Genomic DNA, 24,178 nt, shown 5'->3' on the forward strand with positions numbered 1-24,178 from the left:
GAAGACTAAAGAGTCTCTTGATAAAAGTGAAAGAGGAGAGTGAAAAAGTTGGCTTAAAGCTCAAGATTCAGAAAACTAAGATCATGGTATCTGGTCCCATCACTTCATGGCAAATAGATGGGGAAACAGTGGAAACAGTGACTGACTTTATTTTTCTGGGCTCCAAAATCACTGCAGATGGTGATTGCATCAATGAAATTAAAAGACACTTACTCCTTGGAAGGAAAGTTATGACTAATCTAGACAGCATATTAAAAAGCAGAGACATTACTTTGCCAACAAAGGTCCATCTAGTCAAGGCTATGGTTTTTCCAGTGATCATGTATGGATGTGAGAGTTGGATTGTGAAGAAAGCTGAGCACCGAAGAATTGATGCTTTTGAACTGTGGTGTTGGAGAAGACTGCAAGGAGATCCAACCAGTCTATTCTAAAGGAGATCAGTCCTGGGTGTTCATTGGAAGGACTGATTTTTAAGCTGAAGCTCCAATACTTTGGCCACCTGATGCGAAGAGCTGACTTTCCCTGATGCTGGGAAAGATTGAGGGCAGGAAGAGAAGAGGACGACAGAGGATGAGATGGTTGGATGGCATCATTGACTCGATGGACATGGGTTTGGGTGGACTCCGGGAGTTGGTGATTGACAGGGAGGCCTGGTGTGCTGTGGTTCATGGGGTTGCAAAAAGTAGGACACAACTGAGTGACTGAACTGAATTGAAAGGGTCAGTTAGGCAGGCTTCCTAAACCAGACCTGCTCCTAGGTGAATTGTTGCCTCTGGTAGCAGCTTTCAAATGCAGCTTTCCAGCTCAAAGGGAGACCTTACAGGGCACCCCCTCATGTACACACACCATCCTTTTACTATAATGAAGTGAGTCTACTAAGACTGAAACTGAGCAGGACACTTCAGGCCCTTTTGAGTACACATCCCCTCGTTCTTGTTTGGAGAAAAAGACTTTCCTCTCTTAGACCTTCCCTGAGTTCCAAAGAGCAGATTCAAGCAATTACTAACTAGAGGAGTAAGGGAACACAGACACAAAGGAAAAACAAGCCCAGCAACATCTTTTCCATGATTGTCAGCTTAAAACAATGCGTTGACTTATGACCCCAAACTGTGGAGATAATGCTCTATCAAATGGCCCCAAGCGTGAGGGGAATCACACGGACTGAAACTCACCCTGGCCAGGCACCATAGTTACCATTTGTATGAGTTATTTTACGACAGGAGGTCCTGGTAAGGAACATGAAACTACTAAGCCACCCCAACTGGAAGAGTTCAGGAAAGGTCAAAAGGTGACACCACGTGTCCAACCACTCCCAGAATCCTTCTCACTGCCATCGACCTTTGCTGAGCAACGTACGCACCACCAGGAAAGACTCTGAACCAGAATGATTGGCCAAAGACAACCAGGAAACTAATCCCATCACCATAAAACCCACTGTAAGCCATGTGGCAGAGCAGTTCTCCTGGGTTCCCTTACCTTACTGCTCTCTGCCTGGGCATCCCTTCCCAATAAAATCTCTTGCTTTGTCAACACATGTGTCTCCTCTGACAATTCATTTCTGAGTATTAAACCAGAGTCTACTTTCTGGCCCTGGAAGGGGTTCCCCTTCCTGCAACACAAGCAGTCTTAAAATTAGTGACACTGGGTCAATTAAGAACTGAATTCCTGAGCCATCAGGAATTATAACAATAATTATAACAATAATAACCATCATTGCTTTTGCTCTCTCTCCAAAAGAAGTTAAGGGATCATGAGACCATGATATACTACTTTGCTAGGACACAGATCAATCACAATGACAGACTCAAGTTACAAGATGATGCTCAGAAGTCTGCAACTGAGGTCTTATAGGGGAGCTGAAATCACATACCACCCCCCCCTTTACTTTTGCTTTTAAAACCCTTGCACCCTGGCCAGCCAGTAGGATGGATTTGAGATGAGTCTAGGTCTCCCATCTTCAGAGTTGGCACCTCCTCAACGAATACAAGCTTCTTTGCTCCAAACTCCACTATTTCAGTTTGTTTGGCTTCACTGTGCATTGGGCATATGAATTTGGGGGTTGACAACAATATCACTTTTTTCTTTCATTTATTTTTAGGAAGATGATCAAATGCTTCGGCCATTTGTACACCAACAGTCACAAATGTTAAAGGACTTTGGGGACCTACTTGAATCCAGCTTGTGGAAACTGAAAAATGATGTTGCTCTTATAGTGAAACAGAAGAAAGAATGTTTACTGCATGCGGAATAGTGTTCAGTTCAGTTGCTCAGTCCAACTCTGCGACCCCACAGACTGCAGCACTCCAGGCTTCCCTGTCAATCACCAACTCTTGGAGCTTGCTCAAACTCATGTCCATCGAGTCAGTGATGCCATCCAACCATCTCATCCTCTGTCGTCCCCTTCTCCTCATGCCTTCAATCTTTCCCAGAGGATACACCAACTGAAAACATTTGCACTTTGAGTTGTCAAGATTATTTAATTAACTTGGCTATCGGAGCTGAATTGTGGACTCAACCTAGTCAACCCATTTCTCACTCACTCAACCTATTACACTGCTTTCAAGCAAAATTCCTTTTTATTTGATTTAAAATCATGTAAAAATGAATTCAGGCTGAAGGTGAGGTGGAAAATATGAGCAGTCAATGGTTAGCAGTCAGCAAGAGGATCGACTGACTGGAGCTGAATCCATGACTAATCAGTTCTGTGGTTTGGAGCAAGCCATGTTCCCTCTCTAAGTCTCTTTCCTTATCTGTTCTTCTTTAAGTTAAAGACCCTCTTTCTTCTGTACAGTTTTTCCAGCTGCTGCTGCTGCTAAGTCGCTTCAGTCCGACTCTGTGCAACCCTATAGACGGCAGCCCACCAGGCTCCCCCGTCCCTGGGATTCTCCAGGCAAGAACACTGGAGTGGGCTGCCATTTCCTTCTCCAATGCATGAAAGTGAAAAGTGACAGAGTTGCTGTCTAACATGAGTAAGATTCTTATCAGTTTCATGCCTCTCACTGTATTGTAGAAATTCCATAAAGGAAATGATTGTCCTCTTTACATGATGAATGTAACAGAACACTTATTTGTGTTTATGGTATGATTACAAAAGGAACAGTCTTTGCCTTATTTTTAGGCTTCAGTGAAAAATGTAGTTAAATGTAAAAGTAAATTAGAGAAAAGTTTTGCTTAGGCAGTGAAAATCAGTAGCAATTTACCAGCTACATCTTTCAAACTAACCACAGGTATAGAACCAGGGAAAATGAATGATAAACCCAGTTATTAGCAGGACACAGACTGCTTGGGAAGCACATTTCTACCATTACTCAATTACACAGACATGTCCAAACACAAATCCACTGTTCAATTGACAATCCTTTATTATTAAACTTTAGGTAAGAGTCCAAAATCAGTCAGTGTAGATGGGTGAAAAACTAGGCTAAAACAGCAAAAACTGCAGTTTCATTTGGCAAAGGCCTACACTATGCAGAGAAATTCATGGGAAAGTGAGATCCCATTTGATACCATGACAAGGAAAACAGCAGCCACTATCTCACATGACCACCAGCCTGGGTGTGTCAGCAACACAGACAGAGCCACCCATCCCATCCTCTGATCTGCCAGCTCACTTATAAAAAATGACCATGAATTCTTCAATGAAAAAGTCAGTCAAATATTAAGTTTTCTCTCAAAAGCAATAAAATCACAAAAATCAGCTAAGATTTGAAATTTGGGGTAAGCTAGTACAATTTCCTGCTTTTAATGTATATATATTTTAGATTTGACAATCTTTTCCACATATAGTCAGATAGGTTTATAGAAGCATTTCAACACACCAAATTAAAAAGCTGTTAATTCATACATTTTATGACTTCAATTAATTATTCAAATGTTTAGACTTCAGTGCTGCTAATGACACTAAATTCAATGCCATGTTCATTGAGTCTGTCAATCAACTTTGTTCTGGAGAAAGCTGCTCCGGGCGTGAAGACTCCACCCCTGTAAGACAAGATAAAAACAGTGCACAATGCCCAGCCCCAGCCCCTTCCTCTGCTAGTATGATCTGCTGGACAGCTAGCTATCAAAGCAATGCAAAACTTATAAAAACCCGATTCTTAATTTCATCATGGACTGTTTTTGGTTCCACTTCTAAAACCAGCCAAGTGAGCAAGTAGCTATTATTTAAGAGGAAACTAGTACCTAGCAAACCTGTCTCGACTGTTTCAGTGATAATGAGACTGTTTCCATTACACTGGTGTGTGTGTATTGGAAGGGCCACATGGAGGGTTATCAACCCAAGTAACAGCTGCTGTTTATAAAGTCAGCCCTAAGACTCAGGAAGATTAAATATATACATGCATGCATGCTAAGTCGCTTCAGTTGTGTCCAACTCTTTGGGACCCCACGGACTGTAGCCTGCCAGGCTCCTCTGGGATTCTCCAGGCAAGAATACTGGAGTGGGTTGCCATGCCCTTCTTCAGGGGATCGTCTCTACCTAAGGATTGAACCCATGTCTCTGTCTCCTACACTGGCAGGCGGGTTCTTTACCACTTGGGCCACCTGGGAAGCCTCTAAATATACCCATGGACAAAATAAACTTAGGTAATCAATTATTAATAAAGCATAAACAGGACAAATAGGATGAAAAGAAGGTTTTTTTACATGTAATGGCTACCATTCAGAAAATGCTAAATATTTTCAAAGGGTATACAAATATTTGAAGAAAATATAATTAAGTTTCACTTTATATAATTTTTATGTTTATTACTTACTAGTTTCTGGTCATACCTGATTTGTTTCTAAGCCTGCAAGCCTATGCTTATTTGTAAAGCTGGCCTACTTTTAGGCTAACAGCTAAATCCTCCAGTAATATAGTGTACTTTATAATTATCTAGCCAGGATGCCATGAATCAAGGCTCTCACTGGCAGCTGGGTATCATTCAGCATGGATTAAGGGCTCCTGTCAATAACATTGAACTACGGGGACATTTTTTTGAGTAGCTAACTTCGGATCTGAGTTATTTTTCGAAGGAACTGAAGCCAACTTACATGGCTCTCAACTTCTTTCTCCTCTCATTTCTTTCTGCACTGTTCCTAGAAGTCAGTAAGGAACTTCCTCACGATTTTAAGTTCATCTCTCTCTTTGGATCAAAGATATTGTAAACCCAATACCTGAAAACTGAACTAAAATAAACTAAAATATAACATAAATGGAAAAGATATCTTTAAATTTGAAGAAAACCAGACTCACGCCTTAGGAAGATCAGAGGCATCATTTAAAAGAATCATGGCTGCCTGGACCATGGCTATGGAGGTAGATACATAGCCAGCTTCTGCAGAAAACAGGTGATCAAGAAAAAGAAAGTATAAACTAGACATTCAATAGCACCAAAAAATCAAATGGTAGATTTTATATCTTAGTGTACAGAATTTCCTTAATACTCTGTTCATGAAATAACAAAAATGACAATTAACACTTATATAGTCCTTATTAAGCGTTAGGAACTGTATTAAGTGCTTTAAATCTATTAAACTCATTTAATCCTCTTAACAATCATACAAGGTTAGTACTATTTTATATCCATTTTACAGATGAGGAAACTGAGGCATAGAGAGGTTAAGCGCCTCATTCACATTCACAGAGTTAGACAGTGGTTGAACCAGAATCACATGAGGGCAGCTAGCTCAAGCCAACACTCTTACCAATGATCCTAGATTTATTCATACACTGTGCAATCTTTGCGACCCCTTAGACTGCAGCCCATTCAGCTCCTTTGTCCATGGGATTCTCCAGGCAAGAATACTGGAGTGGGTTGCCATTTCCTCCTCCAGGGGATCTTCCTAACCCAGGGATCAAACCCTGGTCTCCTGCATTGTGGGCAGATTCTTTACCATCTGAGCCACCAGGGAAGCCCAACTCACACTAAACTGACCTTTATCAATCAAATTCACTTTAAAAAAACAGACTCAGTTTCTTAAAGGACAACTGAGTAACTCTCAAAGAAGTCTAACTTTAAGAAGTAACTTTAAAAGAAGTCTATAAACCAGTGTAACATTGGTGTTTATATTCATGTCAAATAAGAACATAGCTTATCCTAAAAACCCAAGTAGAAATTTGAAAAAAAATGCAAGATGCAAAGATATCTTTGCTATTTGGCTTGATTAAAAACTGTACAATAGATGCCCGTGATCTATTAGGAAGGATGGTAATGAAATGTAACTCACAGTGGGGCTGTCTCTGTATAGTTCTCTACAATTTGTACTCCTAGTTACTGAATGTTTTGGGGTGACAGTTTTTTAACAACCTATCAAAATTTTTACCCTCCCTGGAAAAACACACATGTGCACATATTTTACAAGCAATGTCAGGGTGATCCCAGACTCCAAAGAAAGCTTGGACCACAGCCTTGATTATAATTATACTACTGTTATAAGTAAAAGGCTTTAATGTGACCCTTGAGTATGAGAGTAGAACAGATAAATATCAATCAGCCCCTTGTCTTCTTATATTAAAAATTCCATTCAGAATTACTGAATCATACTGAAAGAAAACAAAAAAATCAGAGAGAGGTATACAACAATAAAACTGAATGATATCAGTAATTCCAATCCTTCTTTTGACAGAATTATTTATCATTATTAACTTAAATAACTGTGTAAATTGATTTCTAAAACAAATTTTAAAAAGAAATTATGACTAGTACACCACTTTACAGCTTAAGACAATGTAAAACTCCCAAACGTTCTTCAGTCACATGTGAAATACCTGGTCCTTTCACCTGAGTACAAATTCTGATGTTTGGTTTGTTCTTAACAGGGGAGACGCCTTGGCTGAACCCTTGACCAAAAAATGTCATCGTAAATGAGGAAGCGTCAATCTGAGGAACAGAAAGCAAAGAGTTTATTAAATAAATATGTCATTTCCTCCTTGAACACAATAAAACATTCTATCAACATTATACTTCATATAAGACATTTTTAATAGATACCACAATCAATATTCTATTAGATAGAATATCCTGTCATCCTTAACTAAGCATGGAACAAAAAATAATTCTTTGAAGAACTGTAAGTTTTGCTGACTGGTGTAATGTTCTGGGGACAGAGGTAGTGAGGAATATAGCTGAGTCTTAGTGAAGAATAAAGATGAATCTTAGGCTGTGGCTGAAAGAACAGCATTACTAAAACAGGCAGTTTCAGAGGAATAGCTGGAGGTAGTTTTTATTTTAGGACAGAATATGTTACTCTGGCTTTAGATATGTTTGAGGTGAGAAGACAAAAATAGTCAGCAAGTAATGGTAATATTGGCCTAGGATATAGACACAAAACTGCTCCATTTAGAAGTATAAAAATTTGATTCAAAATTAAATTATAGAAGATTTATCCAAGCATCTGTCATAATCACTAAACTTAGAAATAAAGTAACAAAGCCATGGTGAACAAATTTTTATTAAGTATAAACCAACTGTCAGACATTATGTTAGGCCCTGCGACATAAAGTATTTATAAAATAAAATATGTGGCATTTCTAGAGCTTAGTTTAGGGGAAGGGGGAAGATTGTGTGTGTGTGTGTGTGTGTGTGTGTACACACACATGAGATCTAGTAACAATATGAAACATGAATTAGAAGTACAGGGTTAGTCTAGTGGAGAGCATTATTAAATTTACTGAGCAGGAGGCCAGGGTCTTGAATTGTCTGTGTCCTCACAGCACACATACATATCTAATAGAGAAGTTTATTACAAAGAAAAGTAAAGTAGGTACCAGAAAAGAGAAATCATTATTTAAAGGCAAAACCAGACAAGGTGGCTACAAGAAATGAAAATTACAGCCCATATCTCGGATAAATATAAGTGCAAAATGAAAGCAAAAGTCAGTCAGTTGTATCCAACTCTTTGCGACCCCATGGACCGTAGCCTGCCAGGCTCCTCTGTTCATGGAATTCTCCAGGCCAGAATACTGAAGTGGGTAGCTGTTCCCTTCTCCAGGGGATCTTCCCAACCCAGGAACTGAACCCAGGTCTCCTGCATTGAAGGGGGATTCTTTACCAACTGAGACACCAGCGAAGCCTCAGCTTCCTATGCAAAGTCCTCAGCAAAATATTAGCAAACTGAATTCAACAATACATTGAATGGACCATAAGCTATAATTAAGATCTGGCTGTCACGCTAGTGGTAAAGAACCCGCCTAACAATACAGGAGGCATAAAAGACATGGGTTCGATCCCTGGGTCAGGAAGATCCCCTGGAGGAGGGCATTGCAACCCATTCCAGTATTCTTGCCTGGAGAATCCCATGGAGAGAGGAGCCTGTCCATAGGGTCACAAAGAGTTGGACACAACAGAAGTGACTTTGCACAGCACAGCACAGCATATACTCTACTTAAGTGGGATTTAGTTTAGGGATACAAACATGTTCAACATCCACAAATAAGTCAATGTGATATTCCACATTAACAAAATAAAGGATAAAAATCATATAATCATCTTAAACACAGGAAAAGCACTTGACAAAATTCAACATCCATTTATAATAAAAAGTCTCAACAAAGTGTGTATATAGAGGGGACATATTTCAACATAATAAAAGGCCACATATGACAAACCCATAGCCAACAGCATACTCAATGGTGAAAAGTTGAGAGCTTTTCTGAAAGCTTTTCTTCTAAGATCAGAAACAAGACAAGAGTACCCACTCTTGCCACTTCTATTTAACATAGTATCTGGCAGTCCTAGTCACAACCATCAGACAAGAAACAGAGTACAAGGAATCTAAATTGGAAAGTAAGAAGTAAAATTGTCACTGTATGCAGAGGTCATGGTATTATATATAGAATATCCTAAAGATCCCACAAAAAAACTATTAAAACTAATAAATGAACTCAGTAAAGTTGCAGGATATAAATACAAAGTTAACATACAGAAATTTATTGCATTTCTATATACTAACAACAATCAGAAAGAGAAATTAAGAAAACAATCTTATTTACAATCCCATCAAAAGGAATAATACCAAGAAATAAATCTAATCAAGGATGTAAAATACTTGTGCTTGAGAAACCATGACACTAATGAAAGAAACTGAAGATGACACATAGAAATAGATACCATGCTCTTGGATTGTAAGAACTAATATTGTTAAAATGACAATACTACCCAAGAAAATCTACACAGTCAATGCAATACCTATCAAAATACCAATGGCATTTTTCACAGAATGAGACCAAATAATTCTTAAATTTGAAGTCAAAAGACCTCAAACAGTCAAAGTAATCCTGAGAAACAATAACAAAGCTCGAAGTATCATCTTCTGTAATTTCAAATTACAGTACAGAAGTACAGTAATCAAAAGAGTATGGGGTACTGAGAACTCCCTGGTGGTACAGGGGTTAGAACGCCATGCTTCCACTGCAGGAGGCATGGGTTCAATCTCTGGTTGGGGAACTAAGATCCTGTAAGCTGTGCAGCATGGCCAAAAAAAACCCCCAAACCAGCATGGTACTGGCACAAAAAAAATAGACACATAGATCAATGGAACAGAATAGAGAGCACAGAGATAATCCCACACTTACACGTTCAATTAATCTACAACAGAGGAGGCACGAACATACAACAAAAAAGACAGTCTCTTTAATAAATTGTGTTGGGAAAATTGGACAGCTACATGCAAAAAATCAAACTGGACTACTGTTTCACAACATATAGAAAAATAAACTCAAAATGGATTAAGAACTTAAATGTAAGACTTGAAACCACAAAACTCCTGAGAGGAAAATATAGGTAGTATGCTCTTTGACACCAGTCTTACAATTTTACTGGATGTCTTCTTAGCAGAAACAAAAGCAAAAATAAACAAGTGGAACTACATTAAACTGAATTTTGCACAGTGAAACTATCAACAAAACAAAAATACTGCCTACTGAATGGAAGAAGATATTTGCAAAAAATGTATCCAATAAGGAGTTAATATCTAAAATATACAAAAATACATACAACTCAACCAAACAATCTGATTAAAAATGGGCCTGAATAGACATTTTCCCAAAAATACATACAGGTGACTAACAAAACATGCTCAGTGTCAGTAATCATCAGGGAAATGCAAATCATACAATCCAGTAAGTCCACTTCCAGATATTTATTTGAAGCAAACCAAACACTAATTTGAAAAAATATATGCATCCCCATGTTCACCACAGCATTATTTATAATAGCTGAGATATGGAAAACAACCTAAATGTCCACTGATGTGCAAAGAAAACGTAGTGAGTGTGTGTGTGTGTCCGTGTCCACACACAGGGATGTTATTCAGCCATAAAAAAGAATGAAATCCTGCCATCTGTGATGACACGGATGGACTTCAGGTAAAGTAAGACAAAGATAAATACTGTACGTTCCGTCATTGGTGAGAACGCAAATGGGTGCAGCCACCATAGAAAACAGGATGGAAGTTCCTTCAAAAACTAAAAACAGAGCTGCCATATGATCCAGCAATCCCACTCCTGGCCATATATCCAGAAAAAAGGAAAACTTTAATTCAAAAGATAAATGCATGCCAATGTTCATAGCCGCACTATTTATAATAGCCAAGACATGGAAACAATCCAAGTGCTCATCAACAGACAACTGGTTTAAGGAGATGTGGTATGCACGGTGTGGTGGTGGTTTAGCCGCTCAGTCGTGTCCGACTCTTGCGGCTCCATGGACTGTAGCCCACCAGGCTCCTCTGTCCATAGGATTTTCCAGACAAGGATACTGGAGTGGATTGCCATTTCCTTCTCCAGTGGATCTTCCCAACCCAGGAAACGAACCTGGGTGTCCTGCATTGCAGGCAGATTCTTTACCACCAGAGCTATGAGGGAAGCCCCTAATATGTATATATACAATGAAATATTACTGTTATAAAAAAAAGAATGAAATATTGCTGTTTGAAGCAACACAGACGGACCTAGAGAATACGATACTAAGTAAAGTAAGTCAAACAGAGAAAGGCAAATATATGATATCATTTATATGTAGAATTTAAAAACTGATACAAAATATAAACAAATTCAGACATAGAAAACAAATTTATTGTTACCAAAGAGGAAAGGGGGGCAGATAAATTAAGAGTAGGGGATTAACAACTACAAACTACTACACGCAGAATAGATCAGCAACATGGAATTACTGTATAACAGAAGGAACTATATCCAATACCTTGTAATAACCTATAATGGAAAATAACGTGAAAAAATATACATATGTATAACTAAGTTACTTTGCCATATACCTGAAACTAACACAATATTGTAAATCAACTACACTTCAATAAACAATTAAATCTGACCCTGTTATCACCTTCTTTAAAATACTTCCCTGACTTACTGCTTTGGCAATGACTTTCACACCTGGGACATTATATATCAGAATCACTCAGGGAGCTTTTTTCAAATACATGTTTTGACCCTGGCATTTGGACATTCTGATTCAGTAGGTGTGAAGTGGGGCCTCATAGCAGAGATCTCAACTTTGGGAGAGAACCCAAAACAGATGATCAGAGATTCAAGTTTGATTGGTGTAGAATGTGGCTTGGGCACTGGACTTTTTGAAAGCTCTTCAGTGATGTTAATGCACACTCAATTTCATAAAAGCATTATTTAAAATAGACAAAAGATAGAAGTAATCCAAATGTCAACACACAGATGAGTGGATAAGCAAAATAGGGCATATACAATCAGCCCTCTGTATCCCTGATGAACTAAAATGGTAAAGATGGGAAATTTTATGTCATGTGTATTTTAATTTTACCACAATTAGAAGGAAGTGGCGGAGAAGGGAGACAGGAGAGAAGAGAGAGGGAACTAAGGTAGTTGTGATGGATTTGGAGAAAAATCTAGAATGATGCCTACGTTCTTGATTGGGCAGATGATAGTGCCACCAACTGAGATGGGAAACATAGAAGGAAGAAGAGGGTTTGGTGGAAAGAAGTTCAGATTTTACACATTATATTTTAAGTGCCTAAAGCAGTCGTATTGAGGATATTGGACAGGTGACGATTCAATTTATCTACCATGGGAATCCAGGGTGTGTGAAAGAGGAAAAAGGAAGTAAGTTTCGGAGAGAGGGACAGAGGAGGTAAAAAGGATGAGATAACGAAGGAGTACAACTGAAGAGTAAAAAATCTGAAATTTCTACGATGTAAAGAGAACACAATTTCTGGAGCCAAACAGCTCAGTTCTCATTCTAGCCTGGCTATCTACTTACTACAGGACTTTGGCAAATTTCTCAGCCTCTGTTACTTCTGTTACTTATTTTCCTCATTTATAAAATGGATATAACACCTCCCTCAAGGAGTGTTTGAAAAGATTGAATATTGTAATGTATATAAAGAACATAAGAATGTCTGAAACACAGTTAGTGCTTCATCAAGTCTTAGCTATTATTATCACTGCACTGAGGAAAAGTAAAAACAAAATTAAGAAAAATATTATTTTAGAGACCTGGATACAAAGGAAAGGATTACCTGTTTTTGTGTTGGACCTTGTTTTGAAAAATAACCAAAGGAGAAGAGCCATGGGAACTACAGGGAAAAAAAAAAAAAAACTTTAGTCATATTTTTTAAAATTCATAGAAAATACTTCTATAGGTTTAATTTCATAAAAACTTACTTACTTTTATGAGAAGTTGCCTTCCGATGCCAAACCTCACAAAGAATAAAAAGAAGAGTCCAGCAAACATCAGCTTAATAACAGAAGTGATGCCTCCCACATTTATATAAGCAGCATACTGAACCTAGATTAAGAATATAAAATCAGGATATTATGCCCTTCTTAGACCAAGTAATAAAAAAATGTTAGCTACTAATAACTTATTCTACAGTCAGAAATATCAAACGAAAGCAGTTTTCACTTTATGAATGTGTTATGTTCTAAAAGCTTGTTCAGAAAACAGACACTAGAGGGACATTTTTTAAAAGGAATTGTTGGAAACAATAATTAGCTCCCCCTCCTTGAATACAAATATGAAATGTTCATAATCATATGCCTGAGTTTAATAATTATACATTATAGAATGTATACTCCACTTACAACCTCTTCAAGAAATTTTTTTTTAACTTGAAATAGTTTCCTCTTCAAGTCTCGGCAGTGGGAATAATGACTTCCCTCACCAATTGAGTAGGATGGGACTCCAGAGGTAGCAAGGACAGGAGAGAGAAGAACCCAGATATCTCCATAAGCAACAGAGAGTATTCTAGCAGCTCAAACTCCCAACAGGACTGTTGGCTGATTACAACACCAGGATTTCCTGCACTGAACTTGCTTCTACTGTCTCATGTAAAAAACATATTCAGAAGGTCAGATCTGAATTGTGGGAGGAAGCTATTGCTGCTGCTGCTGCTGCTAAGTCACTTCAGTCGTGTCCGACTCTGTGCGACCCCATAGACAGCAGCCCACCAGGCTCCCCCGTCCCTGGGATTCTCCAGGCAAGAACATTGGAGTGGGTTGCCATTTCCTTCTCCAATGCATGAAAATGAAAAGTGAAAGTGAAGTTGCTCAGTCGTGTCTGACTCTTCGCGACCCCATGGACTGCAGCCTACCAGGCTCCTCCACCCATGAAATTTTCCAGGCAAGAGTACTGGAGTGGGTTACCATTGCCTTCTCCGGGGAGGAAGCTATTACCACCCCCATAAAATGCAAAATGCTCTACACTACTAGTTCTTTATGCTTCCAGAAACTGAAACATTCACTATTCAACTCTTTCTTTTTTGGATTTATAAACATAAAAATCCTACATTACACTGATAGAGGAACTGAAACAAACTAGAATACTCTTTACTAAAAAATAAATCATATATACTTACAGGTGACTGCTCTAAATTTTCATGCAAGTAACGCTGAGTCCGCTTCACAACAGACACATCTGCTCCCAAGAAAGGAATGGAATAACTGTTGAGTTCTCTGCAGTAAGAAATTGGCCACCTGCAAGACAGACCCAAGTTGCAGCTTTTCCATTTACAGTGACCACAACTTTAACTGGTAAATTTCTGAATAAAAACCTTAACTCTTGCTGAGGCAATTAGTGGTAACAATAATGATGGCAGATCTGCTCTTCATTAAAATTTACTTTAGTATTCGTCCTTTGTTCTCTACACTTGCACCCAAATAAGTGAAAAGTTAGAACACTGGTATTCTTCATACCATGGGCACTTAACACATACATAATTTAACCATGTTTTGTACCCCAACAATTTCTTCAGATAACGATAAAAAGAACACTCATTTCAATAGCCAAACTCTGAGTTCAGGGTTCTCATATATAAACACTATTAATATATTGATTAACATACATAAGATCATCACATTTTTATTGCATAAAATTTAACTGATGTTTAATTTTGATACTGATAGTGAAGAGTCATAAAACTAATTTTTCCCAGAATCCAAATGTATTATTATATATGAAATAGTTAAACTTAGTGTAACATATTAATTATATTTTATTTATCTTTGAAAATAACAGTGAACTCACTATAACAGTCTCCAGGCTTTTTTAAGAGCACATGCTATTAACAGTCAGATAAACAACAATATGCTTAGATAAACTGAAGAACAGATTTTGAGATAATATACCTTCTTTTCAATTTTGGTCCAACAATTGGGACAGGCTTCATATCTGACTCATTTCGTAGCTTTTTCAAATTACTCTTATCTCCAAAACCATAAACTGCTGACTTCCAGGTACCATCATGAACACACAACCCCTAACAAAATAATTCAAGAGTTAAAGAAACATGTAAACTCATACAACACTGTAAATCAACTACACTCCAAAAAAAATTAAAATATTACAGAAACATGTCTTAAGGGATAATTACTAAAATGCAAAACGAAGTCATTTATAATTGATACAAAGAACACTGCCTCTTATTTGAGCAAGGCATAATCTCTAACTCAATAATCTTGAGATGACTTTTTATGACCAGCTAGGCAGCAGTAACATTCACTAGTACAATCATATTCGCTGTTTACATCCTTTTTACATACTACATATTTACAACACATGCCCTTTCTTCTTTCCTCCTACCATGATTTATCTTCTTTTTAACAAGCCAGTGAGTTTCACTTCATCATTTTCACTTAACTATCACTGATTGCTTTAAGCAGGAAAAAAGAAATAATAAAATCATCAGAAGATTCATGTTTTCACAAAACAGCTTTGATGAAACTGAAAGGTAGAGAGATACCAATCTAACTTCCATTTTTTTTACAAATTAATCACTTCTGTTTTGCTAAAACTAAAACAGAGCTAAAAGTCTTCCAAGTTTAATTTGGGAAACTATTCTCAATCTGCACCTAGCCAATTTGACCTATTTGCAAAGATTTCTTAAAATCAGGGAAAACAGATTTTTTAAAAACCTAAGAGTATCTTCTTGTACAAATAAGCCATTAAAAAGACAAAAACTACAACTCATTTAAAAAACCTTTTATTTTGCTAAAAAATAGAAAAGTGCACAGAACATAAAAGCATAATTTAATGTAATTATGAGGCTAACATCTATTTAAGCCCAGAAAGCCTTCCTTCTTTCCTGCCTTTGTGATAATCAAGAAAAATTCTTGTTTTTTTTTTTTAGTTTTACCACCTAAGAATTCATTTCTAGACAGTGTAGTAAATTTTGCCTGTTTCTAAATTTTATAGAAATGGAACCATATAGTGTATATTTCTTGAGTTTTGCTTCTTTTGTTCAAAACTGTGATGTCAAGATTCATCATGTGTTAGAAATACCTCTTTACTTTGCAGCTGACCTTAACATTTTCTTAATGGTGTCTTAGATTAAAAAATTACTCAATTAAATATTTTTAAATGTATACAAAAATATTATACAGCATATTAGAAATTTTCTGAGAGGTTTTATAAGTTCTCATCACAAGAAAAAAAATTATAACTAAGTATGGTGATAGATATTAACTATCCATGGTGATCATTTTGTAATACATACAAACACTGAATCTGTTGTACATCTGAATAGTATAATGTTATATGTCAATTATACATCAGTAAAAATAAATTAATAAAATAAAATATATTTCTGGGCAAAAAGAAGCCATTCCCGACCTTGAGGCCATGAAATGCCACCTTCTAAAAGCTTAGTGTTTTGCCTTATTCGTTAAGGTCCATAACCCATCTCAACTTGATTTTGTACACAGTGCAAAGTATGAGTCCAATTTCATTGTTTCTCCATACCCATCATCTTCTGAAGAGACTCTTTACCATAAATCAAGTGCTCATATATGCACAAACTACTTTGAGCTCTTTATCCTGTTCTGTTGACCTATTGCTATCTCCCTGCCAATATTACACTCTGACTTGATATTCAAGAGCATTGTTCTACCTTATTCTCCTTTAAGAAAGTGTTGTCTATTTTCAGCCCTCTGCATTTTCATACACATTTTAGAACTAGTTTGTCAAGCTTCACACTAAAAGAAAACAAGCAAAAAAAAAAAACAAAAAACCTGTTTGGGATTTTGATTGGAATTATATGGGATTATAAATCAATTTAAGGAAAACTGACATCCTGACAAACTCGAGTATTCAAATCCATGAATATGGTGGATTCTCATATTTACTTGTCTTTAAGGTCACTCAATAACATTTTATAGTTTTCTTCAAAGAACTCTTACACATTTTGTATCACTTATTCTTAAGTATTTGATCATTTTAATTTTTTAAAGTGCTGGCTGCAATGGTTCTTTGTTGCAGCACACAGGCTTCTCACATTGTGGTGTGTGGGCTTCTCTTGTTGTGGGGGCCGAGCTCTAGAGCACACAGCCTCAGTAGTTGCTATGTATGGGCTCGGTTGCCCTGTGTCATGGGGATCTCAGTTCCCCAACCAGGGATTGAACCTGCATCCCCTGCATTGGGAGACAGTTTCTTAACCACTGGACCATCAGGGAAGTCCCCTAGTTCTTGATTTTTTAATGCTACTATGCTGCTGCTGCTGCTGCTAAGTCGCTTCAGTCGTGTCCAACTCTGTGCGACCCCATAAATGGCAGCCCACCAGGCTCCCCCATCCCCAGGATTCTCCAGGCAAGAACACTGGGAGTGGGTTGCCATTTCCTTCTCCAATGCAAGAAAGTGAAAAGTGAAAGGGAAGTCGCTCAGTCGTGTCCAACTCCTAGTGACCCTATGGACTGCAGCCTACCAGGCCCCTCCATCCATGGCAAGAGTACTGGAGTGGGGTGCCATTGCATGGTCTTTTTTTCAAAACAATTCATTTTCTAACTGTGGCTGGTATATAGAAATGCAACTGATTTTTATATTTCTGCTTTCCATTCTAGTCTTCTAGCAATAATAAAGACTCAAGTGGAATTAAACAAAGAAAAGAAAAACAATAAAGTCAATGAAACCAAAGTCAGTTCTTTAAAGAAATTCATCACATTGAAAAACCTTTAGCTGGACTGACAGAGAGAGGGAGAGGGCTCAAATTACTAAAATCAGGAATGAAAGAAGTGGGATTACCAATCTTACAGAAAGAAAAAGGAGTATAAGGAAATACTGTGAACAGTTGTATGCCAAACAAATTAGATAACCTAGATGAAATGAACAAATTCTTAGAAAGATACTGTTATAGATCAAATTGTGTCCCTGCCCCAAATTTGTATACTGAAGGCCTAACCCCCAGCACCTCAGAATGTGCCTTATTTGGAAATACGGTTGTTGCAGATTTAACTAGTTAAGTTGAGGTCATACTGGAGAAGGTGGACCCCCCAACACAAAATTACTGGTGTCCTTATACAAAGGAGAAATCTGGACATGCACACACATCATGTGAAGATGAAAACGAGGTCTGAGTGATGCATCTACAAACAAAGGAACACCAGAGAGTGCCAGTGAACATCCAAAGCTAGGAGAAAGCATGGAGCCCCCTCACAGTCCTCAAAAGAAACCCACCCTGCCAACATCTTGATCATGGACTTCTAGCCTTCTAGCTAGATCTGGACTTCTTAAACACTGTTTCCCTTGTTTAAGCAACCCAGTCTGTGGTACTTTATTATGGCAGTCCTAGGAAACTAACACAGACACAACCTACCAAAACTGACTTAGGAGTATAGAGAAAATCCTAAACACCTGTAAGAAGTGAAGAGACTGAATTCTTGTTATCTCTTCACTGATTTCTGGTGTACAATTTCTAGACTGTAATAGTATTATAGCCTGAAACATACAGCGATTGGCACACTATTTCTGTAAAAGGTCAAACTAAGTATTTTGGGCTGTGTAGGCCACATATGGTCTCTGCTACACATTCTTCGTTTCCCACTATAGCTCTCTAAATATAGTAGAATTATTCCTAGCTTGCAGCCATATAAGAGCAGGCCGGGGCTGACACCTGCACTGGAGCTGCGCCATCCGGTATGGAAGTCATTATACAGCATATATGGAAACCTGCATCATCGTGGGAAGATGTACTGGACAGCACTGTCTTGAGAACATGATTTCAATCCTCGGATATTCTTTGAGTCGCTTTATGGTCCAATACATTGTCTATAATTCAATTTTTACGTAAAGTAATAAAGCTTAAGGGGAAAAGCAGGAGAAGGAGCAGGAGGAAACCAATCCTGGGCCAAGGGATGCTTCTTCAAGAGAGTTATCTTTGTCCATCCTTGGGAAATTAAGGCTTCATATTTTGCTTTAAGGGGAATGAGAAGGAGCTGCATTGAATCTGATGTTTTCAAATCTTTGGTCCTGATCAAGCCCCAACTTTGAGTCCTTATAAAAACAGGACTTAACAATATTTATTGAGTGATTACTAAGTGCCAACCACTGTTCTGATTTATATTCATTGACTAATTTAATCTTCGTAACAATTATATGAAGGAGAAAGTATTATCATTTTGTATTACAGATCATCTCCTGCTGCTCTTTCAAAAGAAGCCTCTTTTTTTTTTTTTAGCTCTACTTATTTTCTCATTATCTCCCTATAGTGGACATCTGTTTTTGTCAGTTCTACACTGGTCCCCTGCAGGGAATTTTTAATTCTGCTACCCTGTCTTCTACTTAGAAAACTCTTTTTCCTATTTGGAATTTGTTCCATGGTGTTCAGAAGGGCTTGGCCCTATGATCCCCCCTCCAAAGGCCCATGACCCAGGCCTGGGCTATCTGAGTACTCCATTATACCCCAGGTCTCACTGTTTGGCTCAAGAATGACCAAATAACCCAATACTTGAGTTGACTCATTGGAAAAGACTGATGCTGGGAGGGATTAGGGGCAGGAGGAGAAGGGGACGACAGAGGATGAGATGGCTGGATGGCATCACTGACTCGATGGACGTGAGTCTGAGTGAACTCTGGGAGTTGGTGATGGACAGGGAGGGCTGGCGTGCTGCAATTCATGGGGTCACAAAGAGTCGGACATGACTGAGCGACTGAACTGAACTGACTGAGTAATCTTCCCTAATTTTGCATACTCAAACTCTGCCAGCTGTCCCTGGGAGATCATGAACCTTAAGTACAGTGTATCTCTGCAGCCACCAGCACTTCCCCACCATTGTGAGAACCTACACTGAGGAACACAGAATTACTGAAGAGACACGAAGAGGACGAGGGGTAAAAATGAGTTCTGATAACATCCAGAACACCCAGATCCAACCATACTGTTTATCTGCAGACGTTTGGTTACAAGAATCAGTAAATTCTTTTCTGTTTTGTTTAAACCAGGCTGAGTTGGCTTTCTGTAACTCATGTTCCCCAGAGTTCCAGACATGTCTTTCAATCTCATTTCTGTGCTTTTGTTTTAGGTTGCTGCCTCTTATCTTCCAAATGCTATGCACTTTTCAAGGTTCAACTTAATAAGGCCTTTATGAGGCACTCTCAAATTACTCAGTCCCACTATTACTTCCCTTCGCTCTGGTACTCTAGCGGATATGATTTGTAACACAAATTTCAGCATGTTTTACAGAGTTCTTTGTGTTCACCAATCTGAACCCATAATCCAAAGGAACAGACCCATTACTTAAAACATGCACCATACCATCCCACAGTTACATCTTGATTAAACTATTTCCTCTCCCTTATCTATATCTCCTCAGCACCAACCTTTAAAATTCAGTCCATATTCCAGCTTCTCCAAAAACTCCATGATTTCTGGCCTCCCAGGTAGATGTATTTGTTCCCCAGTCTCAGAATCCTACAGTATTTCACCTGACCTCTTTAATAACAATTCTTGTCTCTGCTAGTCTAAGTTATTACCTCTTTAAGGGTCTGCTTGTTGTTCATTTATATGTCACACTATCTTGCAGTATTACATATACTTGCATTACACAATACCTGAAATACTGAGTATTTTTTTTAAAGAGAAAAAATACTTATGGAGCCTCAAGTATAGACATAGAATTGGGTTAGACACTATTGGCAATAAAAGTACTACCACAAAACATGGTCCTATCCCCAAAATGCAATATCTTATGTTCCCAAATAGACCATAAATTCAGTAAGATTACATTTACATCATATATTTCCTGTATGGCCACAAGAGCATCCAACTCCAAGTTAGGCACATAATAAAAATGCACTGATTTGCACTAAGGTGATAATTTTCTAGGGTGACAACATTTCACCACATAACAATGACAAATGCTTAGTGTTAGGATGAAGGTAGCTCATTCTAATATAAAGAATTGTGCAACTGTTTTAAATAAATTCTATTTTAAGTCAAAATAATTCTCAGCAATCTTTAATTTTTAAAATTAAATATAGTGACTTTCATGCACTAAAAATTACAACTGTATATACAATTTAATTAATCTAAATCTTTTTAACAGGCACGTATCATTTCCAAAATGCTTTTTCATATTAACACAGGAAACATGTGACAGACAAAAACTAACCTCAGGTCCTGAAGATATGGTCAGGAAACTTTCCACAGCAGTCAGTGTACCTAAGAGAGGAGGAAAATGGTAAAAGTAAAATCAAATAAAAATCTATTAACCCGGGACAAGTAATAATAAGCTATGCCTATTCATTTAGGAAACATTTTTACTAAGCTTATAACTGATATAATCAGGAAAATCTGTGCTATAACAGTATTATTAGGTTACTGTAAACAGATTTAAGGAGCAGCTAAAGCCAGACAAATTATCAGAAAAAAAGTACTTTAACATAAACTAACTGCTGGTACTGACAAAATGTTTTCTAGCAGTCAAACTGACACTGCAAAAAATCTCTTCCAATAAGGCAACAATTTAGCTCATTCATTCTGGAAGCCCATCAGTTCTCAAAATGACACGTATGGGAATTCTTCTATTTTCCAATATGAAAGCTTTCAAGAAAGCTCATTAGTAGTGACTTATAATAAATGTACAGAAACCCTACCAAAGTGGGCCTTTGTGATGGCTTATTAAATACTTAAAGTAAGGCTGTTTAATTGAAATAAAAATGTACAGAGTAAAAATAAAAGTAGAAAACTAAGCCCAGAAAAAAAGGGGAGAAATCAATTATATTAATCATGAGGACTAACATATATGTAGAGTGGTTAAGAATTTAATTAGTCTTTGAGCTTATTGAGAGCAGCAAGACAAAAGAAAAATATAATGGGCTAGCTAATTCTCAAAATGTGATAAAATGAAATACATCCATTTCTTAAGAGAGAGTATTCCCAGCTTTAATTCCAAGAGAAAATTAAAGCATTAGGCCTTTGAAAGCTGACAATGAGTAAGGTAATGAATAACTATGTCATCCATGACGATGTTACACCAGAGAAGAACTAAAACCACATAAACATCTTGCTTAACACAATGAATGTCAAAAAGCAGTAGCCAACATCATACTTAATAATGAAACACCAGAACCATTCCTAATAAAGAGAAGGGCATGAATTGAACAACTTTAAAATATCTTGACAAAACCAAAAATAAATCATTAAAGTCTAGCTCACTGGAGAGGATTCTGAGAGCTGTTAAGAGAATGTATTTCTTAAAATACTACTTTAAAAGTAAAAAAGGACCTATCCAAAATAACAACTACTAAATATTTAAGAATGACCTCAATGAGAAACATGTAGGAACATCATGAAAAACAGTCCAAGCTTTTTTAGTAAATGAAGATTTTTAGTAAGTTGTTTTTTTTTTAAAGTGATAAACATGTTTTATTTTCATTTACATGAAAGGAGATAAAAGAAGATTTCACTTTTACTAGAAACATTAATATTACTATACAGTACGAACATTACAGGTCACAGGAAGTGAAGTGGCTCAGTCGTGTCTGACTCTTTGTGACCCCACAGACTGTAGCCTACAGGGCTCCTCCATCTATGGGATTTTCCAGGCAAGAATACTGGAGTGGGTTGCCATTTCCTTCTCCGAGTAAGTTTTTTAATAAATGTAAATATACTAGATCCATGGGTTGGAAGACTAAGTATTTTAAAGATGCTCAATTCATGCCCTTTTCTTTATTAGGAATGGTTCTAGTGTTTCATTAATAAGTATGATGTTAGCTGCTGCTTTCTGACATTCACTTTCTGACATTCACTATGCTGCTTTCTGACATTCACAATTTCTAAAAATCTAAAATCAGTAAATGGTACGCATGTGCATTACATTTGTTGAGCTTCGGTTTCAAAGCTACCTCTCTAACATAAACTGGAACACATTCCATCTTTTTAAGCTCTGGAATGATTTATACAGAACTGGACTTACGGGCTTCAGATCATTTTCTAAAGGGACATTTTTTTGTATATGTATGACATTAGCAACTTCCATTGTTTTACTACATTAGTAATTTTTCCCATTCTTATTGTCTCCATTTTTATACATGAGCTAAAAAAAAAAAAGATATCAAAAACTTTGTTCAATACTTCCTAGCTTCATTCATTAAAAAATTAACACTTTTCAATTTAGTATGATACTTTAAGATATAGTAATTGCTAAACAAAGCAAGTTTGAATTTATAATGCTTGCTAAAAAATTTTTCCACAACTAGATTTCCACAACTATAACCACAACTAGATTCAAAAAATGGAGAATTCCTTCCTTTAGAACACTTATAGTACTATCCATACCTCAAAAACCAATAGTGTCAGTAGCATTTTCTAACATGCAGAGTTATATTAAAACAAAGTATGTGTTTTAATAGTACCCATTAATAATTATGTTTCTTTTCCCAAGCAAATTTGAGTTCATCACAATTACCAATAAGAAACCACTCTATTTTAAATTTCATTATTGCTTATTGATCAATAATTACCATTCATTTTATTTCTGGTATATATTACTCCCAGATCTGCTGGAATGGAGTCAAAGCCACTGCTTCCAATGATATAAACCCCCTTTTCTGCAGCTTTCTCATGATACTTCCAATACATTAGTTCCAGAAACTAAAGATTCAAGACAAAAGATCTAAATCAGAGCTACATAGAAACATCTAGATCAATACTAAAACACAAACCAATTAAAAAGCAAATTTAAATTTAAACAATTTAAAAAACAAAGCAATTAAACTGTGAAAATGCTAACTAAGATGCCTCTGCAGTAAAACATTAACTGTGAAAATAGTCCGCACTTATTCAGCAAACATACCTACTCTGTTCCAGGTGAGAGATATGCTGATCTGAATTAATTCATTTTTTAGAACTATTTTTAAATGTAAAAGTAATTGCTATTATGAAAAATTAATATAAAAATATACAAAGAAAGCCAAACAAAGCTATCCCAAATCACATCTTCCTGATGAACACCATTATAAACATCTATCTGTGCACATACATACATAAACAGAAAGATAAGAATGGTCAGAAAGGAGGGGATGCAAGAAGGTTAACGTCTGTTCAAATTCTTTGTCTGTTTTTTAATAATTACTTTTTAAAAACAATTTTAGATTTACAGGGAAAAAAAATGAGTGGTAGAGTGTTCCTAGGCACTCTGTACTCAGCTAACCCTATCGTTTAATCTTTCACATTAATGTGTTATAATTAATGAAATGTACCGATCTTGATACATTATTACTAACTGAAGTCTATACTTTGTTCAGGTTTCCTTTGCTTTTACCTAATGTCCTTCTATCCAGGATCCCATTCAAGATACTGTTCTACATTTAGCTGTCATGTCTTAGGCTCCTCTGGCTGTGACGGTTTCTCAGACTTCCAGCTTTTTATGACCTTTACAGTACTGCCCAGGTAGAATGCCCCTCTATTGGAATTTATTTCATGATTTTCTCATTACTATAGT

The 24,178-nt window shown here is 37.0% G+C and overlaps 2 protein-coding genes across 2 annotated transcripts in view; one reads left to right on the plus strand and one right to left on the minus strand.

Annotated features, from left to right (window-relative positions):
• Nucleotides 1-2,265, plus strand: part of KIF28P — an 81,121-nt gene extending 78,856 nt beyond the window's left edge. The window contains exon 23 of the mRNA XM_010852890.1: nucleotides 2,099-2,265. Coding sequence (XP_010851192.1) covers nucleotides 2,099-2,251 — 153 coding nt within the window. The 3' untranslated portion in view covers nucleotides 2,252-2,265. The remainder of the gene's footprint in view (nucleotides 1-2,098) is intronic.
• A 1,074-nt stretch (nucleotides 2,266-3,339) lies between these two features.
• The window catches only part of SCCPDH (saccharopine dehydrogenase (putative)), a 30,026-nt gene continuing 9,187 nt past the window's right edge, over nucleotides 3,340-24,178 (minus strand). Inside the window, exons 4-12 of the mRNA XM_010852891.1 lie at nucleotides 23,199-23,328; nucleotides 20,846-20,895; nucleotides 14,594-14,724; nucleotides 13,825-13,942; nucleotides 12,636-12,755; nucleotides 12,487-12,543; nucleotides 6,749-6,860; nucleotides 5,234-5,315; nucleotides 3,340-3,981 (exon numbers count right to left, since the gene is read on the minus strand). Coding sequence (XP_010851193.1) covers nucleotides 3,876-3,981; nucleotides 5,234-5,315; nucleotides 6,749-6,860; nucleotides 12,487-12,543; nucleotides 12,636-12,755; nucleotides 13,825-13,942; nucleotides 14,594-14,724; nucleotides 20,846-20,895; nucleotides 23,199-23,328 — 906 coding nt within the window. The 3' untranslated portion in view covers nucleotides 3,340-3,875. The remainder of the gene's footprint in view (nucleotides 3,982-5,233; nucleotides 5,316-6,748; nucleotides 6,861-12,486; nucleotides 12,544-12,635; nucleotides 12,756-13,824; nucleotides 13,943-14,593; nucleotides 14,725-20,845; nucleotides 20,896-23,198; nucleotides 23,329-24,178) is intronic.

Source organism: Bison bison, unplaced genomic scaffold (assembly GCF_000754665.1).
Source record: "Bison bison bison isolate TAMUID 2011002044 unplaced genomic scaffold, Bison_UMD1.0 scf7180017864317, whole genome shotgun sequence".
NCBI classification, from domain to species: domain Eukaryota; kingdom Metazoa; phylum Chordata; class Mammalia; order Artiodactyla; family Bovidae; genus Bison; species Bison bison.